Source organism: Sceloporus occidentalis, unplaced genomic scaffold (genome assembly GCF_023333645.1).
Source record: "Sceloporus occidentalis isolate IW3139 unplaced genomic scaffold, rSceOcc1.0.p SCAF_9, whole genome shotgun sequence".
In the NCBI taxonomy this organism is placed as follows: domain Eukaryota; kingdom Metazoa; phylum Chordata; class Lepidosauria; order Squamata; family Phrynosomatidae; genus Sceloporus; species Sceloporus occidentalis.
In genome coordinates, this window is record NW_028316989.1 from 20,396,580 (window position 1) to 20,420,243 (window position 23,664).

The 23,664-nt window shown below is 43.3% G+C and overlaps 1 protein-coding gene across 1 annotated transcript in view; it reads right to left on the reverse strand.

The window, feature by feature from the left end:
* Window positions 1-1,229: 1,229 nt before the first annotated feature.
* Window positions 1,230-23,664, reverse strand: part of LOC149307010 (A disintegrin and metalloproteinase with thrombospondin motifs 15-like) — a 45,497-nt gene continuing 23,062 nt past the window's right edge. Inside the window, exons 2-8 of the mRNA XM_089538241.1 lie at window positions 20,043-20,175; window positions 13,215-13,382; window positions 12,256-12,539; window positions 10,204-10,381; window positions 7,247-7,428; window positions 5,344-5,519; window positions 1,230-4,205 (exon numbers count right to left, since the gene is read on the reverse strand). Coding sequence (XP_089394367.1) covers window positions 3,425-4,205; window positions 5,344-5,519; window positions 7,247-7,428; window positions 10,204-10,381; window positions 12,256-12,539; window positions 13,215-13,382; window positions 20,043-20,175 — 1,902 coding nt within the window. The 3' untranslated portion in view covers window positions 1,230-3,424. The remainder of the gene's footprint in view (window positions 4,206-5,343; window positions 5,520-7,246; window positions 7,429-10,203; window positions 10,382-12,255; window positions 12,540-13,214; window positions 13,383-20,042; window positions 20,176-23,664) is intronic.

A 23,664-nucleotide genomic window follows, 5' to 3' on the forward strand; every position in this document is an offset into this window, starting at 1 on the left:
GCAACTGGAATGAAATATCAGCTAAGAAGGTCCTCCTCTCAGAGTGGGGTAACTATGGCCCTTCTAATGTTTTAAATTGCAGCTCCCAGAAGCATGAGCCATTGTGGCCAATGTTTATGCAGTCGGTAACCCAAAACATCTGGGGGACCAAAGATCCCTCACCCCCATTCTATTCCAACCAGGCACTTTTCTCCATATTTTTGCAAAGTAAACATCATGCTCTCATGAGCTTCCTCCTCACAGGATCTCAAAGGATAGGGGGAATCCTAAAAGCCAGATCCCAATCTCAGTTTGTTTTTTTAGCAGCATTGCTAATGCACTTATTTCAGCCAAACTACTTGGACTGTCTTGGGCATGGACAAGCAGAATAACAGACCAGTTTGTCTTGGTTCATAGTCCCTTTTGCATATATTACACCTTTAAAATCTTGTAAACAATCTTGAAGGAGGGAGTAGGATGCTACCACTTTCAGTCAATAGGAACCCTCCCTCAAATACTCACTGAATGAGCACCATCTTGAAAAGAAGAGTTTTCTTTGCTACATGTGGCAGATATAGAAACGAAGTCCTTGGCATCATTTCTTCCTGGATAAATAAATAGTAATCTTTACATGAAGAAATATCGTGGTGATTGATCGATCATCTGTGGTTACCAGAGGTACAAAACAGCAGCTGGTGAACTGAAATTTAAGGCATGGTGGTTCTGGGACAGACCTGTACAGTTTGTCTATGCCCACCAACTGTATGTGTTTCTGTGTTTTCAAAAATTCTGCTCAGAAAATGGGGAATTGCACAGCTTTTTGTGCAAGAAAAGATGTTTTTGTTTGCAGAATAACTCCTGAACACTTCAAAATGTTTGAATATGGGGAGAATACTCCAAGAGATATTCATTTCCCCCCACAGTGGGACGAAAACTACTTTAATTATTTGTCCTTGCACTTGAGGATGAAATAGTTAAGGTTGGTGATAGTAGCAGCTCCAGATAGATACTTACTCCATAAGTCAAGTCAGTATCTAGAGTATTTGGTGTAGGGGAGTTGACTGCCAAAAAACATGGGTACTTCTATCCTCTACTTCCCTGTATATATAAAGGCCCTATACAGACAGGACAAAATAAAGCTGCTTCAAGTCACTTTGGAGGTATGGTGTTTCAATGATACATGCGTCCTAAGTGTCTGGAAGCTGCACCAAAGCTGCACTCCAGTCCTTAGGACTGGTGCGTGGCTTTGGTGCAGCTTCTGGACTCTTAGGACGCATGTATCATCGAAACACCATACCTCCAAAGTGACTCAAAGCAGCTTTATTTTGGCCTGTCTGTATCAGGCCAAAGTTTCCTCTGCAAGTTGACTTGTCTTCCAGGACAGTACCACAAATAAATATCGTGGTCATCTGTAGATAGAAGATGTGTTTTTTTGTTTTTAGAAGGCCTAGTGTGGCTGAGCCCTGACAGGGTGCTAAAACCCTCACATATGTTTAAAATTACTCCCTACAAACACCATGCCTGCACAGCACAGAATCCTTGTCCAACATGCCTTACTTCATAAACAGGGGAGACAGCAAGGTAATGTTTAGCTCAGCAAGTCACAACTTGGATAAGTAGCCTTACGCAACAAGACACTGTCCACCTGGGCAATGAGAGAAATATTATCTTCTTCTCCCCTTTATTTTCAAAACTGGGAACAATCAGAACTTCATTTCCAGTCCAACAAAAGAAAACAAAAGCTCCCCTATATACACGCACACGCTGAACCAAGGGTCTGCACCTTATTCTAGTGCAAAACCATTCTTGCTGCAGCCTTTGGTTGTTTTTTTTAAAGCAAAACGGTTTTACTTTGTTTGGGAAGGTTGTGTGTGGCGTGTCTGGGAAAAAAGGGCCTTGGGCTAACATGCAGTATGTGGACTACACTTTGCCTTTTGTAAAGCAATAACCGTTACTTTCCAGCACAGTTAAGAGAAAAAACTTTAAGATGCATTACCACTCTACTAAAAACCACCGTGGTGAGGTTATCCATAGTCTCTTTTGCATCATACTTAGCATACCCACTCACCCTGCATCAGATTGTTCAAGTAGCATACAGTGATCATCAACCTGACCCATAAGATTTTGCTTGCACAGTACATAGTTGACTGGGCAAATTTGCAAAATGCTATAGATGAAGGGAAGTTCATATTCACAGGGATTTTGCATAGGATTACCGCAGTCTTTGGGGACCCCCAGACAAACCAATGTATTTAGAAGGCATGTGGTTTTAAGATAATTGCAGAGGGAGGGAGGGAATAAATCTATAGGGTGGAAGGATGAAATGTACTTCCACTCCACAATATATGGCACAGTATCATGGAAGGAAACAAGGGAAATGGGCAACTAAGGGCCCAAACAGGCCAAAATAAAGCTGCTTCAGGTCACTTTGGGGGTACAGTATGCTGTTTAAATGATGCATGCATCCTAAGATGCCAGAAGCCATGCTCCAGTCCTCAGGCCTGGAGCACACCTTTGGCACAGCTTCTGGCCTCTTAAGATGCATGTGTCATTTAAACAACATACCTCCAAAGTAACCCGAAGCAGCTTTATTTTGGCCTGTCTGTTCAGGCCCTATGTCAGGCAAGAAGGACCAAGAGAACACAGGATGAAGCACCTTTTCTTTTTTTAAAGTATACTGTTTGGTCCATAAATGCTAACAAAAATAAAGCTCCCAAACAGTGACTGGCTGTCAGTCCTTCATAAAACCATGAGTGCCAAGAACAAACAAACAAAATGTGTGCCAAGATACCCGCAATGCATCAGGGCTAGGATGCCACTAGCCAGTAGGCCTTGGAGGTACCACATGGTACCAGTTGTTAAACCTTAAATTTTGTTGCAGGTGTATAATGGTGATTCCTTACAGTCCTCTATAAGACTTGGGTGCTGGAGAGGAAGGCTGACTTCTACCTTCCCCTTCCAGAAAATAAGAGATGAGCCCTTTTTGTTTTGAATGAGACTGGGGCCATAGTTCTTAGGAATGACTGTCATTGGTCCATCTCTGACGGCAATTTCTTCAAATTCTGATCTTGGCTTTCTTTCTCCTCAGGACTCCAAAATGCACCACTAGGCTGTGACAGAGTTTGGGGTGGTTTCGAGGTAGTTGTTTATTCCTGCTTTACCACTGAGTGACCAGATCCTCCAAACTCCACTACTCAGCCTCATATTGCTGGCAACCTCTCCTTTTCTCTCTCTCTCTCTTTCTTTCTCTTTTTCTTACTATTTAAAATCCTTTTGTTTGTTCAAATGTGCTATGTAACAGACCCCACCCCTCCACTCAATCGACTCCCTTTCCTTCCCCCAGAGGCCTTTTAGGTCATCTTTTTTTTAACACTTTCCACCATGGTATCACCAAAAACCAAAATGCTGCCCCATTACACCTAGGTCAGAAATGGATTCAGTCTGGTCAACATGGCCTCAGGGTACAGAGGTCCAGCTCCTGGGGCTTTTTTCTGAGGTTGCAGCGATCCCGGGGCAACAGGGTACCACCCCGCCCTGTGCATTTCAGCATCCGCCTTTTGAACCCCCTACCACAGGTTTTGGAGCACGACGACCAAGGCGAGACCTCCCAGCTGGGACATGGGTCTCCACATATCCGGATATCAATGGGCCGCTGAGTGGCATCACAAGCAGAAGCTAGCTGGCCGAGGGTGTCACGACACATCACCATGCGCTTCTGCAGCCCATTGCCACAGGTAACAGAACAGTCTTCCCAACTGGTGGTGGCCCATTTGAACGAGGGCCGTTTGTAATCCGGCCGGCCCATGTCCAGGCGGTTAGAGAGGCCAAGGATGCTGTTGGTGAGAACTGGTGGGCGCTTCCCATCTTTCCGGTACATGGACTTGTCTTCTTTGATTTCCTTGGGCAAATAGAAGGAATAGCGCACCCGAGGTGGAGTCATCTTCCCAACAGACAGCACTTCAATGGTCAGTGGCTCCTGGGTGGGCATAAAGGCCTGGAGGCTTTCCACAGCTGTCCCTGTCCCACTGTAACGCAGCACGGTGCCTTTGACCATGAGGTCCCTTTCTACAGCTGAGACAATGAAATGTCCATTCAGGAGGTACTTGCCATGTGCATTCTTCACAGCTAGGTAGTTATCATCACTGATAAGGCCCTTGTAGCCCCGCTGTCTGATGTCGATGCTAGACGCACCAGCTGGGATGAGCACCACAAAGTTGTAGCCATGCCTTGCAGGGTTAAGAAACAAAGACATTCTCAGATATCAGCTAGCTAAATCACATGTCAGAGGTCTCATATGGAGAATCTCTCAGAAATGCAACTTTCAAGCTAGTCAAGGCTAGTGTCAACTCAGTTTAGGAAAGTTATTTTTTGGACTACAGTCCCCAAACACCTCAGCCGGCATGGCCAGTTGCCGAGCTTTCTGAGGGATCCTAGGAAATGTCCAGAACAGTAACTGTTCCAAACTCCAGGTATCAACACAGGGCCTTTTCAGTGGTGGTGCCTCAACTGTGGGATACTCTCCCCAGAAAAGCTCGCCTTGTGCTTGCAATAAGATATTTTTGGTCCCAAGTGAAAATTTTGGTCCCAAGTATTTTACCAATTCCTTGAGTGCATTCATATCTTTGCTCTCTCATCTTCCAGCTGGATTTAAATTGATTTATATAATGTAATCCTTTTATTCCTTGCTGCTAGTTGTATCTAGGTTTAATATTCTGTTTTCTCTGGTTACTATTTTATTCTTATGCTGTTCTTTTTTATATTTTTAATATACTGTACACTGCCCAGGGAAGGCTGGTTAGTGAGACAGCTTAAAGGTGTAGCCAATCAATCAATAAATTAATCAATCAATTGGGCATCCTCTGGCAAGAGCCATGTGCCCAATGTTCTAGGAGGGGTCCACCAATTATGACCTTCCAATCAGTGTCAGGAAACTTGGTGTGATCAGGAACCCACTGAAACTTCCCCCAATACTTCCCACAAAGCATTACCCCATGGCATTATGGGAACTGCAAATGGCAGCTCACCCACCACCCATGCAAAGATGACCCAGTATAACACAGGTGATGTCCTCTCCAAGAAGGTTAAACAAAAATGCATGTAGCAGTTATTCTCAACCTGTTGCTCTAAGAGTGGGTAGCTCTTTTTATTAATTATTCATTATGTCTTAGTGTGTAAGGCACTCCAAAGGTGCTTTACACAGAATCCAGTATCTCCAAGGTTTGAAGATGGGGTCTTTCCCTTCTCTACCTGCCTGAAGATGCCAGAGATTGAATTTGGGACCTTCTGTAAGCAAATGTGTGCTCTTCTACTAAGCGTCTTCTAAAGGTAGCTAGACGACTGCTCAAAAAGGATTTGGTCACTTACATGGGTTTGGTGAACAGGCCAGAGACTTTTTTGCAGCTTTTGTTGTCTCCTCCACACACTCCACATTTGTCATACTTCTTTTTGGAACCAAGTTTCCCATCACAACCAGCCTTGATACATTTCCCCTGGACGCATAGCGAGGTGGAATCTGGAGAGCATGGTGTACCATCCACAACCTGAAAATCACCAAGGCAGAGTAAGAACATTAAATGTTACTTTAGTCATATAGGGCCATATACCATTCCATTTCCTCATACAGCATTGACTTAGCTATCTGAGATGCCCAGAGAAGACTGTCTGCAAACAGTATGCTGAGCCATTCCAAGGGATGGAAGCTGACATTCTGAACCAATGCATTCCATGATAGGTATACTCTCTACTTGGAACTGGAATCAGTTCACTCTTCTACTCTACTTTTAGGAAAAGTGAAAAGATACATCTTTTCCTAGCCCTTTAAACAATTTTTGTTATGTGATTACCTTAACACTGTTAGCTTTTAACCCTTTCACACACACCCCCGAGTGCTATGTTTTAGTGGAAAGTTCAGATACACATGTAATCAAAGTAAACAAAGCTAATAACTACTCCATGTGAATGAGTGAACAGTCATAGACCTAGTGGTGCTTCCTTGCACTGGTGTGCAACTGCGCTGCTGCACTGGCACCCCAAAAATGAGTGGATAAATCATGGAGGTTGGAGACTTCAACAATGCTAATCAGGATGGTGTGAAATATATACCTTTTGTATGAGACGCAGTGTGCCTCTCTGTATATCTGCTGCTGGGGAACATGAAACAGCATGGAGATACACTTGTGTCCTGCTGGTGGACATCCCAGGGGCTACTGATCGGTAACAGTCCGCTCCAACATGCCCCTTGTTCTTAGATCCTATGACCTGACTTTAAATTGAACTTTCTGCTTTGCTGTATGTTGTGTATATTGCTAGCATATATCTGCCATTTTCATTGTGGACTTAGTAAGCACCTGAAAGTAAACTAAGGTCCACTGGAGAATCAGGGGGGAAATAAGACATCCTGCCTCGATCCAATACAGGGAGAGCTGAGATACATATTATTATTATTATTATTATTATTATTATTATTATTATTATTAAGCCCCAGAGGAATTGTGGGTACCATTCTCTTTGGACTGAAAGAGAGCAGAGCACCTAGAATTTCTACCATCCCAAGACTGATACCCTTAATGCCTGGAAGCTAATGCCTTGTTTTGGCAGTGGCTGTGGTTCCAGGCCTCCCGAAAGATTCCTTCATTGCTGGACACTACTGCATACTACTTCTATAGCATAAGCTTATTGGTGGTAAATGATGCAACAGATGATATATACCAAGGCAAAATTACAGCCCTTTCATCAAATAGGGTTCAGCATCCCATCACAACCAATGGGCCCCTGAACAAATTCTACCCAGATCTATCCCTTGGCTAGCAATTTTATTCTAATCCCCATTGCTGGGCAATGGTCAGGTATAACCCACACACCCTCCTGACAAGGCCAATGGAAAATAGGCTCCCAAAGGTTATATAATGCAGAAGGAGAGAAAATCAGTGTGTCAGCATGACTCATCTCTTCCCTTACTGCCATGAGAACTGTACAAGCAGGTTCACTCCCCCAGTCCATTCCCAGGCTTCATATCTTTTCCCAGCCTCAAACTGCAGAGCAAATGCAAAAGTTATCCCACAAGGTCACTAATACAAATGAATTTTTTATGCCACTGGACATCTGTTAACTTTAGGTCATTATGCTAACAAGGACTCTAAAACCCATCAATAGCAGAGGCCTGGCTCACTACCAGGCTGGAGGAGAGGAGGAGGAGGAAGACAGGAAGGAGGAAGACAATGATAACAACCATCAATAACTACTACCAGGTTACTGTGTCTTCACTCACCTTCGGCGCCAGGACGTAAAAGTATCCTGTTCCATTGGCTCGACAGATGAGTTTGCACTTATCCCGAGGAGAAACTCCAGAATATTTGGGAACCCAGGAGACTGTGGCAGTGAGCCGGTTTGTACTGTGGTTGTAGCCGTTGAAAGCCTCACATTGTTCTTCCCGAAAGCTCTTTCCTGGAACTGTGAGAAAACAATTCCTTTCAGGAATTCAATTTTTTTCAAAGCTCATTCAAAGAGCTATGTCACATAGGAAGAAATACACAAGGCCCCTCTGCTCAGTGTGTGAACTCTCCCTGTTGAAAAGTATTGAAATGGATGTCTGGTTTTATCTGCAATGGTTGCTTAATACAAGGGTGGGTAAAGTCAAGCCCTGGGACCATTATGAGGCCTTCCAATCTGTTTTTATGTCCTCAATTCCCACCACCCACTCTTCTGGACTGCCCTTTTTCTGGGGGCAACAGACTGGAAACATTTAATATACACAAAATCGCAATTCACAAAAAAGGAGACACAAAAGACTGCAGCAACTATAGGACCGTAGCATTAATTCTCCATGCAAGCAAAATTATCCTCAAAATTCTGCAGCACAGGCTCCAACCAAACATGGAGATAGAAATCCTAAAGGTACAAAAAGGGTTCAGAAATGGAAGAGGTGCTAGGGATCACACTGCAAACATACGATGACTAATGGAACACACCAAACAATTCCAAAAGAAAATCAGCATGTGTTTTATTGACTATAGCAAAGCCTTAGACTTAGATCATGAAAAGCTATGGAATGCTCTTAAAGACATGAGAGTGCCACCACATCTGATAGTCCTGATGAGAAATCTGTACTTAGGACAAGAAGCTACTGTTAGAATAGAATATGGAGAAATTAGATGGTTCCCAATTGGCAAAGGGGTCAGGCAAGTCTGCATCCTTTCACCCTATCTGCTCTACTTGTATGCAGAAAATACATACAAAGAGCAGGCTTGGAAAATGGAAGAAGGTGGAGTGAAAATAGGAGGGAGGAATATCACTGATATGCGATATGCGGATAACAGAAAATATTGCAGGCCTGGAACAACTACTAAGAAAAATCAGAGAAAGAAATGCAAAGGCAGGCTTACTGCTCAACATAAAGAAAACAAAAATAAAGACCACAGAGGATTTACACAGATTCAACCTAGACAATGAGAAATTGTAATAGTAAAAGAGTTCCCATACCTTGGGTCAAACATTGACCAGAGTGGTAGACTGCAGTCAAGAAATAAGAAGAAGACTAGAAATGGGGAGGGCAGCTATGAAAGAGTTTTAAAAGATCCTAAAATGTAAAAATATACAACTGAGCACAAAAGTTAGAATCGTACAGACCATTGTTTTCCCTATTACCAGGGATGGTTAGGAGAGCTGGACAGTGAGGAAAGTGGACAGGAGGAAAATCAATTCATTCAAGATGTGGTGAGAAGAGTGCTGAGGATACCATAGACAGCCCGAAAGACAAACAAATGGGTCCTAGAACAGATCAAGCCTTAAATGTCCCTGGAAGACAAGATGACAAAACTGAAGTTGTCATACTTTGGTCACGTCATGAGAAGGAATGACTCAATGGAAAAGACAATAATGCTAGGAAAGGTGGAAGGATGTAGAAGAAAGACCACATGTTAGATGGATGGACTCTATTAAGGAGGCCATGGGCATGAAATAACAGGTTCTAACCAGAGCAGTGGAAGATAGGGAGTCTTGGAGATGTCTCATCCAGAGTCAGGATCGACTTGAGGGTGGTTAACAACAACAAAGAGAAAGCTCAGCAACCTCTCCTGGAAGACTCTAAGAGCAATTATTCAACTTCTTAAATGGTTGCATGGTGTCACTGCATTGTTTAATGTGTTTTAAAACCCCAAATATTCAAAACTAGAAATGGATTTCCAGCTCTTGCTTCTGAATGCCCTTCCCTTTGAGATGGAAAGGTTTGAATAAGGTTTGACTGTCACTGACATTCTGGAGCATTTCACTACCAGATGAAGGCTTATTCATCTGCCCAGATGCTTGAAGGATAGTGTATGGTTCTAGTCTGTCTGGCTCGTTTCAGCTGCTCTTCCTTATTTTGCAATGATATTGTACTGAGTGATATGTTTTCAGAACCATTAATTTCATTCACCTGGAGAATGGCAGGTGCCAGTGGAACAGTGAATCTGCTCCAGGATTTAGTCTAAAGTATAAAAGCACTATCCAAGATGCTGAATCTATCGTGGGGATGGGCACTAGCAATTTGAATTGCGCTTTTAAAGTCTGGGGTGCAACTCAGACCGGATTCATCACTCCTCTGGCATCCCAGCCAGCAGTTTGCACTGATTTTATTAATACCTTCTCTAGCATTATGCTTTCTTCAGAGGAAGGCTATCTAAAAATAATTCAGACAAATACTAATTAATCGATTCATTAGTTAATAACTCCCCTCTTTGTGGTGGCAGAGAATTCCATAGCTTGATGATGCATTTTGAGAAGGACTTAAGTATTTCTTAAGGAAAAACTTAAGAATACTTAAAATTAAATCAAGAAGTAAAATGATGATGCAAACACAGTGGATAGCATCCATTCTTCCTGGTAGTAAAAGTGCAGTCTGTTGCAAGAGACCTAAGTTAGACACAAAGCTCTAAATGTAATCTCACATCTCTTACGCATTTCTTTTCAATAGCCTCCTCTCCCAGGATCTGTCAGAAGTAGCTTTTCATCCAAAAGGTCAATCAGATCTTGGAATATTCATAACTGGGGGAAGAGACTGCATCTGCCAGATTTGATGCTAGTCATTTCTGGGCACTGGAGATGAAAAGTAACTTGTCCAAGCTCTGACACTCATCAGTGCCACATCTGCTTAGCTTCAAGACTGCAGGTGCTCAAGAAAACAAAATACATTCACTCTGGTCTCTTGGCCTACTCCTTCCCCCAAATCCACACCAAATAGAGCTTTACCTGAATCAGAACAGGGATCTAGCCCACAGGAACGGTATTTAACTCGAAGCCCTTCACAGTACTTCCCTTCATTGGTGGGAGATGGGTTGTTGCATTCACGCTTGGCCAACTGGACTCCTCCACCGCAGGTCCGGGAGCATTGGCCATAAGGTCCCCACTTCCCCCAATTGCCATCCACCTAAAAGAGTAGATTGGGTTAAGAGGGCATGAAACCCACACCCATCACCCCTGGTGTGTCATTTGACCTATTCTATCCAATTCCTCCAACCCTCCCTAGCCTTAGTTTCCAAAACCAGTAACTCCCATGTATCATATCTTACCATCTAGCTATGCTTGATACTAGCTGACTACCATGCTCAACACTCTCTATGTTACCAAAGGAGTAGTGATGTAAAAAAAACATACAAATGTTCTTGTTCTCAGTGAAAAAAGGATGTTTCAACAAGCAGCAACAACAGAAGCAGCAGTAGTAGTGGCAGCAGCATTTGTGATTTTATTTATATCTTTTTGCTCCATGATTGGAACTCAGAGGGAGGGCAGTGGGCAGAACATGCCTCCCCTCTCGCAAGCAGCTTTTTCTCTCTCTCTCTTTTTTGTAATTTTTATTTTTGACAGATTATGCACATGCTTGTGCTACAGGTTGATACATATTGAATGTGTCTACTTGTGCTATGTTTCCCTTTCATTTGCTTGCTGCCGGCATGACATGTCACTTTTGCAAGTGGCATTTTTTAAAATTATTTTTTTGTGTGTATGACAGAATATACAAATGCTTTTGCTACATATGCTTCCCTTTCAATTTGGCAAATTGATATATGTGTGAATGCTTTTGCTACATATGTGTATGTAAGGAGAAATGGCATTCTGGGGTGGCAATCAGAGGGAAAACAAAGAAAGAGGATGCAAAGATGGCATTCTGGTGGCCTCCCCTGCAAGCGACACTTATTATTGTTGTTGTTGTTGTTGTTGTTGTTAAGGGGAAGAGGCTGGCATTCGGAGGGGAGACAAGGGCTTCGGAGGTGGCATTGGGCTTGAAGGGAAGGGAAGGGAAGAGGTACCAAAGAGGAGGAAATCCTGGGCTTTCCCCTTTGCTTCCAGCCCCGCATTTCCTCCTCTTTGGAACCTCTTCCCTTCAAGCCCAGTGCCACCTCTGAAGCCCTTGCCTTCCTGCCGAATGCCAGCCAGCCTCTTCCCCTGCAGAGCATAATAATAATAATAATAATAATAATAATAATAATAATAATAAATAATATTGTTTGCAGGGGAGGCCACCACAATGCCATCTCTGCATCCTCTTTGCTTTCCCTTTGATTGCCACCCCTAGAGGCTGGCATTCAGAGGGAAGGCTGTGGAAACCCATGACTTCAGGGTAGTCACACTCTCTCAGCCTCAGGTTAAAGGCAATGGCAAATCTCCTTGGAACCAATCTTGCAAAAAAAAAAAAAAACCAGGATGGTGTCGTTTTAGGGTTGCCATAATGACCCAAATACACACAACACACATACACACACACACACACACACACACACACCTGGAGGTTTTTCAATTTGACAAGTTGACAGAATATGTGAACACAGCTGCTAGTTTGTTTGTTTTTTAAGGAGGGGGGAAGCACCCATTCTGTTGGCCAATGGTTGTAGGTTATGTCACCTTTGACAAAAGCAGAAGTGAATTTGATGACAACAGAGGAGGCTCCATTTTAAAGCAATACTGAAAATGTAAACTTCAGAGGGGCAAATTGCATCGATCAAGGTAAAGAGTAGTTTGAACTTCTACCTGGGGAGATTCAGTACAGAGGCAACAGGATCTGCCCAGTTCTATCCAGAGCAAATGGGGTTGTGAGAATGGGGTTTCAGAAACCTCCAAATTGCCCATTATCTACAACCTCAATTCTGTAACTGAAACAAATGAGGTCTCTTCTCAAATTTTATATGCATCTACATTCTTTCCATGACTTGGACCTTCATTGTATAGCAATCTATACCTCTGCCAGTAGAACCTCACCATACAACCCCAAGCAGAATCCTCAGCACAGAATACTCAGGTACTCACCCGGTACTTACTGATGTTATGTCTCTCAACACAGACACCTTTCAAACAGAATCTTCCTTCTCCACAGCTGGTGCCATCAGCCCAAGGAAAGTGACGTGTCTGGCACATGATGTGGCCACGAGCCTTCCCTGTGCACCACAACTTGGTGCAGTACTGCATGTAAGGGCAGGGTTTGGAGCCAACACCAAAAGCCAGCTCACATTGTTGGTTGAGGTTGTAATTGGTGCCAGGAAGTTCTTCAGGCAATGCAATAGGCTTCGTAGGTTGATCCAAGAGGCAGTCACCTGGAAGAGTCAAGAGAGAAATCAGCAAAACAGGAAGACATCATAGAAGTTGACCATTTTCTTCAGAAAACAGGTTGAAGCTCAGAATCTGACGTTGTTCCAAACATAAATGAAGCCAGTTGAGGTATCTGAGATTATTGAAAGGTTTAGTTTCCAAATCAACTACACTACCACTTCCCAATGGGAGAGTAGGATATGGTTAGATGCACAGCTTGAAGAAGCTATATTGTTCACCGCTGGCTATGCTGATTGGGGGATTCTGGGAACTGTAACTTTTCCAAGCTCTGTTCTGAAGTAAAATAACATAGGTCCTGCCTGAAGATAAGCATCAGTTCACTCAGTCCTACCTGCAAGATCACTGTGAAATTATAGGTACTTCCTTGAGTGCTATCATGGAAGAAATGTGATCTCTAAATGTAACATTTGAAAAGAGAGACAACCCACTGGATATCAATTCAGGTAAACACTGTTCTTCCAGAAGTAATAAGGATGTTCCTTTTCTGTCCAGCAACTGGGTCTTCTAGGTAGAGCTGGAGGATTGTGAGAATTGATGTCCAAACTGATAACCAACTTTTCCCTCTCCCCACTTTGCTGATCACTTCTTTACTGATCTTGCTTTTATCATACTTGATGTTTATCCCTCTTTCACCTGCCTACACCGCATCCCCTGCTTACCATGTCCACTGTCCAAGAAGTCAGTGATGATGGCCGCACTACAAGGTGACCATGGGTTGGTGCGGTCAATCTGGATTAGAGTAGGTGACATCATGTGATTAGTTTTCAGCCTGCCAAAGATTTCCTCACAGACCTTCACGTTATCATGAGGCATGTTAAGCACGTGACCTGGAGAGAGAAACAGATATAGTCCGAAAATTGAGAGAACAGTCTGGAAGCTTTGGGTTAATGAAATTAGCAACGGCCAAAAGTCTTCATTGGTGTCTTCCCAATTTCATGGAGGCTTGGAGGGGAAGCTAGAATGGGTGCATCAAAATGTTTCACTTGGCTGGCAGCATGCATTTTCAATGTGGGCAAACTTGGAAAGCATCTCTCTTGAAGAATTACAACCCACTCCCCACACCCAGGTTCCTCCAAGTCAGTGGACATGCTGTCTTGGGGATTCTGGGAATTGTGAGCTAAAAATGTAACTTTTCCAGGCACACAACACACACAGAGCAGTTTCCAGGATCCACAATTTGGAGGAGAGCTTAAGCTTTGGATGGATGATAGCCGACGCTAAAGAAATAGCTTTTCATCTCTTTTTGTGTGTTTTTATTTGTTTCTTTAATGTTATTTGCCATTACAGCACATTTAATGCATGATGTTTGATGTACTAGCAAGACAGAAAAACAAAAACACTGGAGGGTGTCAGTCACCTAGCAAGCTAGAAAATACAGCTGGTAGGCTATGTTTAGTTTGGTGGGTCATAAACTGGACAGCCCTACCTGCTGTCTTTACTACTTCTTTTCTAATCTTTCTTTAACAATCCATAAATTACACCCTTAATGCTTATGAGACTGATTGGTTCTGGAAACACATGCAGTACAGTTGTGGCTCCTTCAGATCCTCCTTCCTGGCTACATGGCTTGCTTGCGTCTCATGTTCTGATCAGATTGCCCCCAAAGGCAGAAAAAGTTACAACAGATGCATGCTGTCTGTGCCAGCGAAGGCCAGCAAGCCAGCATTTTGCTGGCCAAGATTCACACCATCTGCTTTGTGTGTGGACACTCATCTTTCCAAAAGACATGAGAAGGAAACCTGAGAAAACGAGGGAGAAGTGGGTGGGAGAGAGCAGAAAGAAATAATTTCCTTATTCATACACGCTGGCTACCCTGGGAACAAGCTCCCACTGCCCAGATTTCCAATACTTGGGCTCCTTCTGAACATCTGAAAGCAGACGGCAGATGCACTGGGAACAGCTGAACAGCCTCCTGTTAAAAATTAGACCTAAAATAAATTTTACTGAACTCAACATGGGCCAAAGCATGAGCATTCAAGTCAGGCAGCTGAGTTGTCGTTTCAAGATTTGAATATTCAAGCACCACCCTCACTACACATCTTGCTTAAACATGGCATAAGAATGTAAGAAAAGTCATAGAGCTGGAAGGGGCCATAAGGACCACCTAGTCCAACCCCTTGCCTTCCAGGAATGAATAGCTAACGTATTCCTGAGAGATTACCATCCAACCTCTATTTAAAGACCCCCAAAGAAGGAGAACCCACCAACCTCCAAGACAGTCTATCCTACTATTGAACAGCTCCTGTGATCAGAAAGTTCCTCCTAATGTTTTAGAGCTTTGTTGGATCACACTAAACACCCATCTGATGCCATATCCTTTTGCCCACAGTGGCCAAGTGAATCCCTGTCATGAAGACAACAGTTTTCACACACATTGTTGTTCTCCGGCAGCAATGGTTTTTAAGAGTATATTATCTCAGAACCTGGAGACAGCATAAGTCCATCATGAGATCTAGTAACCATTGACAGATTTTTCCACCATTAAATTATCTAATCCCTTTTCAAAGACATCCCATATGCTGGCCATTCCCATATTTCCAAATGTTCTGTGTGGAAAAGGAACTCTCATTAGTCTCAGTCCTGAATCTCTTTCCAGTGGCATCTGGTGGCATCCATTTCATGGTGGCAGTGAATCCATTCTAGTCTTTAGTTCAAACTTTACCGGAGTTGTCCAAAGTGCTGAGATTATCTGGGGGAATCAGTTTAACACCTCGGCTGACTCTTTTAAAGCCTGGATAAAAACCTGGAAGATTTATCACCCTACAAACATGGAAGTCACCAACCACCACTAGGTCTACTATTTTAAGAACAAGATAATGGAACCTTCTCTTCATCCCTTTCCTTTAATACATCTATCACAATTTCTCTCTTTGGTATTTGGATTTTATTTTGAATTGATCTCTTTTGGTTGTGTTACCCTGCACCACCATATACACACTTCCCGTTTTCTGCCACCATGCTATGCTTGATGGGCAAACAGGTGCCATTTGAAGAAGCATTCATTTTCTACCCATCAGACCACATATAAAATACATTTTAAGTATTAAAACTGCCAGTTTTGCAATCCAAACTACCAGCCATCAAATCATTATCTTAACTGACTTCATTCATACATGCGAATGCTGCAGCAACCATATAGTCAGACCCCATTGCAAAGTCTGGCAGCTCAGACAATGTTTGAGCTAGACCCTTTAATCTGGGTTGATCCATTTGAATGGATGAGCCACCAGCATTGAATAATATTACAGTCACACACGTGACAAACATGGGCACTGCAAGCCATCCCATTCTGGCAAGGAAAATCTAATTCGGTACTGAACCTATTTCAGCCCGTGGGACAGCTTCTGAATCGCATCCAAGAATGCAGGATTTGTTGTGGTGCTAATCGGAAACCCTAAGCCTCTTCCTGTTCTCCAAATAAAAAATCAAGCAATTTGGCTGTAAATCCTGTTGACAATTTGGCACCAGGCTTTTCCGGATCTAGGTGTGTATCCAATGCATCCTGGCCATGACAAGTTATTTTAGGATTTCTGAAGCATGGGAAATGAAGCTATAGCAGAGCCAGGAATCTCTGCTATAGCTTGGGCTTACTTGTCTTCCTCCTAACAGCTGTTTCCAGCAGTTCCAGTCAAACCTCTCTGCAGCAATGGGAATAAAATTCCAAATCTATGTACTCTCTCTGTCTCTCTCACACACATACAAAGATATCTTGGAAAAATTACTTTTGGACCATAACTCACATAACCCTCCAGCAGGGTCCTTGGCCTTGCTGGTGAGCAATATGAAAGATGTAATTCTAAAAAAGTAACTTCCCAATGCAGGATGGTGCTTCCCCAGAAAACTCTTTGGGAAGCTTTTGCTATTGTCTAAACTTCCTGAATGAAGCGTTCTAAGTTATTTTAAACAGCACACTTGTCTCTCTCCTAATTATAGATCAAGACAATTTCTTTTTCTTTTCTTTTTTGGGAAAAAAGGAAGGAGGGGAAGAAAGGAACCAATCACCTCCACCACCACCTCCCTAAGGAAATCTGTTCCCCAGGTGGCAACCGCAGACATGGGGCCAGCCTCTTTGCTGTGGCTTTGGTTTAAGTGGCTGTTTCCTTAGCCACAGGATGATGGAGGGAGACTTGAAGCCAAGAATGGTCTGGCAAACATTTGAAAGGGAACATGCAAAACCAGACAGATGCAAAGCACAGGCACTGATTGATTAGATGCTGCAACAGTGATGGATTAAAAGCCTAGAGAGCCTTAGACAGAGGAATAGTCTGGAGAGCCACACTCTCAAAGTCCCCATGTTCACCACCATCCTTTCTACCTGCATTGGTATAATCAGGTTGATGTGGCCACAGAAACACAGACCTGAATGGACACATACAGAGGTGGCATCAAGGTCTTCATTCCAGGAAGAAGCGTGGGCAATTGGTAGAATATTTGCTTTGCATGCAGAAGGTCCCATGTTCCATGCCAGTTTGGATTGTGTGCTTTTATAGATCATGTAGAAGATTATGGAAAATAATTCTCTCTGCCTGAAATTCTGAAGAGCTCTGGCCAATCAAAATTGAAGATTCTGGGCTAAATGTACAAATAATGTGGCCTGGCTCTGAAGCAGTGGTCCCCAGACTTTGCGCTTTAAGAGATTTAGAATCCCAGAATCCCAGACTATTGGCCAACATGGCTGAGGCTTCTGGGAGTTGAAGTCCAAAATCTCTTAAAGGGCACAGTTTGGGGATCACTGCTTCTAAAGCATTTCCTGTGTCCTGTCCTGTCTGTCAGGCAGCCATATCATAATTCAGGCCTGGAGCACATGGTTTCTCCAACTTAAAGTTTTTGCAATCAGGATCTGAAATGGACATCTGAGCTACAGCCAGCAATAGGAAATGTAATGTAACAGTAGTCATGTATTTCTGGCCAATCTTCTTGTGTTTCTATTACAAGGCCAACCAACAGGCCTTGTACCAATCACAGAGGCCAATGTTGTGCCTCTCTACTCCATTTGGAACTTGCAGGAAACTCTAGGACCTGAGCATATCCTGTTCATGATAGGTTTAGATCCTTCATTTCTTAAAGTTCCTAGTTCCTAGCTCAAGTGCCAGCCAAAGGGCACTGCTATGAAGAAGGGCTAGCAAGCATATCTACACAGTTTGCCTCAGGAAGCAGCTATAGAGATAAGAAGTGTTAAACAGCAGAGAGAGAGAGGTGGATAGAGTTGTTCCTTCTTTCTGTCTTTACACCCTCCTGCTTTCCTTACCTATAAGGGCTTTTCAAAAATCTCAATAAACAAACCCAGGCAAGTCTCACAAAGTGAATGTAACATGTAGCCTGGCTCTCCTAGACAGAGTTGTGGTACCTGATTTAAATGTTAAAACTCATCTCATCTATAGTGCTGTGTTTCGATTTTACCTGCCATGGTAATACTACCTGCCACGGCAGAATCCTGGGATTTGCAATTTAAGGAAGAGTATTTTGAATTTGATAGCAAGTGTAACATAGTGGTTTGAGCATTGGAAGGAGATCATGGTTTGAACCCTTGCTCAGCCATGGAAACCTGCTCAGTGACAATGGGCAAATCACACTCTATCAGCATCAGAAGAAAGGCAACCCCCCTCTGAACAAAACAAGAAAACCATGTGATATGGCCACCATAACGCAGAAATTACTTGAAGGCACACAACAACACAACTTAGAATTCTCAGTTAGAGAGCTCTAGTGGCTCACCATACTATAAGCGCCAGGATACCACTGGATGCAAACATGGCAGCTGAAGTATGCAGTGAATAGTGTAGAACTGAGTAGTGTGGAAGGGCTCCAGGACTGGCTCTACTTGGCTTGATGCACATTGAAACAATTGCCTCGGATGGCAGATATTAAGATATAGAATTATGATGCTTGCTGTTGTTGTTACATGCCTTCAAGTCCTTTCTGAATAATGGTGACCCTATGGTGACCATATCATGGCATTTCCTTGGCAAGATTTGATCAGAGGAGGCTTGCCATTGCCATCCCCTGAGGCTAAGAGAGTGCGACTTACCCAGGGTCATCCAGTAGGTTTCATGGCTAAGGAGGAATTTGAACCTTGGTCACCAGAGTCACAGTCCAATGCTGTAGAAAAGCATGTTGTGCAGCTTGCCCTGCATGCCCTACTTGCTACTTCCATGTGTGATGGAGGAGGATGCCAATATTAAAGGAACCGTAAAGGGAGGATGTGCCATTTGTTTCTTCGCCTCAATCAGGAAAATGTCTTTGGACAATTCAGCCCTTGGCACCTCCAGTTAAAAAGCTCTTAGGGAGTCCATAGTAACTGATAGTTTCCATGTCAAAGTCGGGCAGTTAAACCATTCTGGATTTTAATCTGACCTTTCTTGGAGTCATCCAAGAAGATGAGCCTCAGTCATTAAAACAGGTTCAGCACAATGGAGAGTTCCTGTATAGGCAAAAACCACCATGCTAACCCCAACACCAGTGCTGTCTGTTTCCACATTACATAGTAACTTCCAGCGAAATACCATGGGCTTCCCTGGTTAATGTGATTTTGCCCCAGAGTTAGCAAGGCCATGAGAAGTCCTGGTCAACACAGTGTGGTGAAAGGGGATGGCTTGTACCTGGCATCACTGCCGCCACATTCCTAACCTGCAGGAACTCCATGATCAGAGATTAGGCTTGCACATGCAACCAATAAGGAGATAGATCATGATGACACAATCAGGGTGTCCCTCTACCCTCTCCTCTCTTTAGTCACATAGGTGAGCCCACCCTTTGGGGAAGCAGCACAATGCCAGGAGGCCTCTTCATGAATCTCCTGCAGGTAAGGGATGGCAGAGGTGACTCTGGGGATGGGGCATGGGCAAGCCATGCCAATGTGATGTCAGCCTAATTGGCCCATGCAAATAATGCTGTGACACTGCTCCTGGTTTGGTCTGGTACATGTGACCACTTCATGGTCAAACCAAGGCCAGTTCCAGAGCATAATGTTCCGGGATTTGGCCCTGGACTTACCAGCCAGTACAGACAAGGTCTCAGACTCAGAATGGAATTACCATTGCCCAATATGGAATCCACTGTCTTCCACTATAGGGAGCAGGACTGAGTCTTGAGGAATCAGAATAGAAATTGCTATGACACTCATACTGTTGCCCTGGTAATACCAGATAGCTCAGGTATGGTCCAAAGACATATCATTGCCTGAGACAAAGAATTGAATCTTTTCCAATTTCACATACAGACAACTGACCAGACCAAGATTTGAACCTTTACTTCATCACCTACAATGGGACAAGATCTTCTTCCTTCATGCTTGAGGCTACCAGGTAGCTTGGAGTGTACTCTTCCCCTGCCCCTACCCCACATCTGTTACCTGAGATGCTCACCTCATTCTGTCCAATGTCAGAGCTGTCCTTGTATGGAGAGAAACTGACATTAAATAAAGTGGTAATTACCAAGAACACAGGTTGGACCATCTGACTATCTTTGCCAAAGAGGGAAATCCTTACCTAGTTCATGAGCTGTGGTAAAAGCAGAAGGAAGACCATCATCTTCAATGACTGAGCAGCTGCGTTTGGGATCACACATGGTGCCAACATCTGCCATTCCCAAGGTGTCACAGGTGGTAGCACCGCACAAGTCCTGCCATAAACAATAGAAGTAGTGTACATTAAGAACCCTGTCAATGTTTTCAGGAAGCTTTCACATGGACATGACAAGGCTTTTTTCTACAGTCATCATTTTTGAGCAAGAGGTTGTGTTATACCCTCAAGAGAGGCTGCAACCTGTGACATTCTTATACCTGTGAAAAGTATGGTGTGCTACAAAGTGGGAAGTTATTGGCCTGTTACAGACTGCCAAAATAAAGCTGCTTCGGGTCTCTTTGGAGGTATGCTATTTAAATGATGCATGGGTCCTAAGAGTCCGGAGGTCGCGCCAAAGCCACACTCCATTCCTAAGCACTGGAGGGCAGCTTTGGTGCAGCTTTCGGATTCTTAGGATGCACGCATCATTTAAACAGCATACCTCCAAAGAGACCCGAAGCAGCTTTATTTTGGCAGTCTGTAACAGACCATTATGTGTGTGCATGCACATGAAACAAATGGCATGTATCTTAAGAACAGTAATTGTGCAGCATTGAAAGATAAGGTAGATTTTAAGGAAAGGGGTATGTTCAGCCCACAGAATGTAAGACTGAGGAGGATCTGATGGCATTCTTCAAATAACTGAAGAGCTGTGAGATAGAAAAGGACTTGTTCCCTGCTGCCCTGGAGGGCAGGACTAGAGCCATCTGGCTTAAGTTATGGAAGGATTTTGGCTGGTGGCTTCCATGTCAGTGAGGCAGTTCAGCATCTTGGATAGTTCCTTTAAAATGCAAGCTAAAACCCAGAGCAGATGCACATTGCCACCAACACAGAGGCCATCTGCTAGAGCAGGAGAATATGTTTTGGTACAACACAGAGAGAGAAAAAATTGAGGATAGGAGTAATTAATCAATGAAATCTAGTGGGCTGGTGGGAGACTTTAGACAGAAGCAGGATGAGTATATTCTAGCTCTATATTTCCCACACTGAGTAGGGGGTCATACTAGCGGGCCTGAAGGATACCCTCCAGCTCTTATCAATTTTATGGTATGTACACAATAAATTAATTCCTACGGAGCTGTTTCTGTATGCAAGAATTCCAGTTAGCCAAGCCAAGGCCAAAATGGAAGGAAAGGACAGTCAACAAGGTTGGTTTTGTTCAACACAGAAAACCTTGGGCAATAAGAGGAAGATAAAAATCAGCACTACATTTGGAAATTTGAGCATGGGGAGAAAGAAAGATCCCTCTTTTGATCTCCAATGGGAGCATCATGTCACTTTTGTACAAACAGGAAGAGCTACCTCCAGGCTATGTAATAACCAGCACATGAAAGCAATAGATATTTTTGTCCAGCCAGAGGATGTTCTTGATACTTTCAAGCTACCCATTGCTTTTTTGTTGCTTCGTCCTCCTCTTTGTTTGGATTTGCTATTGCACTGAAATGGCCTCCAAAAAAAAAAGTTCAACAGAAGTCCAGAAGCCCTTCCACACTACACAGTTATAGCACCTCAGTGGTCATTGCTCCATCCTATGGAATCCTGGGCCATGTACTTTGGTGAGGCACTACAACTCTCTGACTGAGTATTCTAAACACCCCATTCTAAATTACAAATCCCAGGAGTCCATAAGATGCAGTCATCATGATAAAGTGGATCAAAGTACTATAATTGTGTAGTGTGGAAGGGTCAGAACTGATTTAACTTGAGCTCTGCCCACATTTTACAGAGTTCATCTCGTCAGTTGTGTTGAGCACCAGAATCATGGTGAACCATTCTCAAGGCAAAATTCAACATGCTACAAATCACAGAATTCCATAGCATTGAGCCAAGTCAGTTAAAGTGGCATCAAACTGCCTTATTTCTGCAGTGCAGATAAGACCCAAGGCAAGTCCTCTCAGCCTGAAGTCTTGGAGTCCTTCTTGTTGAGGACAACCAAGGACCTAACAGTTTTAGGCCAGAAAATGCCTACAGGTAATGAGTCAATCCAAAGTAATAATGATATAGAGGGAAAGGCAGGTCCCCCAACATTTCACAGATGAAAACCAGGACAAGCATGGCAGAGTGACATCAGAGTGGCAAAAGTTATTAATGAGAAAGAAATCATAAGGTAGGAAAGACTACAGCAGATTGCATTTTCCTGAACCTACTTGGAAGGGCAATATTTTGCCACCTTCTTTCATTTTCTTCTTGCTGAATTAATGGAATGCAAACAACATATTGTACTTTTAATTCACTTGCAGCATCTGAAGGAAGCTGAGGACAAAGGGGGAAAGTGGGAGGTGGAGAGAGAAATTGGGACATTTTAAAAGCAAGTGAAAAGCGGGCTGATAGAAGTCCATCTGGGCTGTCCTTGCAAAACCTGGACAATTGGAGGATATAGAAAGCTTGCTTTCCTTTGGACAGTGTGGTCAACAGGAACATCCATAGTTTATTAATGTGTGTCCATATATGATGGGGTGAGCAACCTCTGAAGTAGGGTTTTTGACTGCTGCATCCACTCAAGGACACACCAGAATAGCCAATACAACTGAAAGTGGTGTCGTATCACTTCCAATTTCAAATTTGGCTAAAACTGGGTCTGAATTTTAATAAGGTTGGGAGTATTGAATGAGTTGGACGTTGCGGGGCAAAACCTCTGCAGCTTGTACCAATTTCGAGCTGGTATGGACCCAAAAATCTCTTTATTTTTAAGGCTCAGATAAGCTGTACTTTCTCCACTCGTGAGGTATATGTGCTCGGACAGCCCTGTCTGTTGCATTCACACTTTCCGTCTGCCCTAAAACATTTTAGGTCTGCTGTACATCTGATAACATAATTTGTAGAGTCAACTTGAATGGCAAACCTATTATTCAGGGATCCACTGAATGTACCTGTGAAATAATTCAAGAACATGGGTCTCTCCTGAACATGAATGCTTTTGGTTGGGTTGGCAGAGAAAACAAAAGCATGGAGGAGGAAGGATGATCAGGCATGTGGTATAGAGACAAGCAATGGGGCTGGAAAAGCATTTAAAGAACTGGGCAGAAAATAGAAAAGTCACAGTGCCAGAAGAAAATGGAAGTGAGATAGCTTTGCTTTCAGCATCAGAAAGCACTTCTCTCAATCCCATGAAGCAGATTTCTTCAGCTCTTGACAAGATGTGGCTCACATAATTTCCAGTCTTTTTTGACAGCCAACAAGGCATGGAAAGCAGTCAGTAGTGGAGCACATGTGTGCTGTGTGTGTGATGCTCTATAGATTAGCACAGGCCATTTAAAAACAGGGTATTCAAAACATTTTCATCTTCCCAACTGTAACTCTTGAGTTTAGTTACTTTCTTCCAGTAACTGTCCTCTCATCACATAGCAATGGATGCTTAAGGTTATGAGCAGAACAGCTGGCAGTTGGGAATCAGTTCCCAACGTCAGAAGCACCATGGGGAATAACTGCCACATCTTTCTCTTAAGCGATAAGCCCTCTTGATGTTGTGATGGAGCCAGATCTGACATCATGGCCTGCAGATGTTGCCTGCAGAGGCTGGTCCACAAGCCTGAGTGCAGTGCTTTTC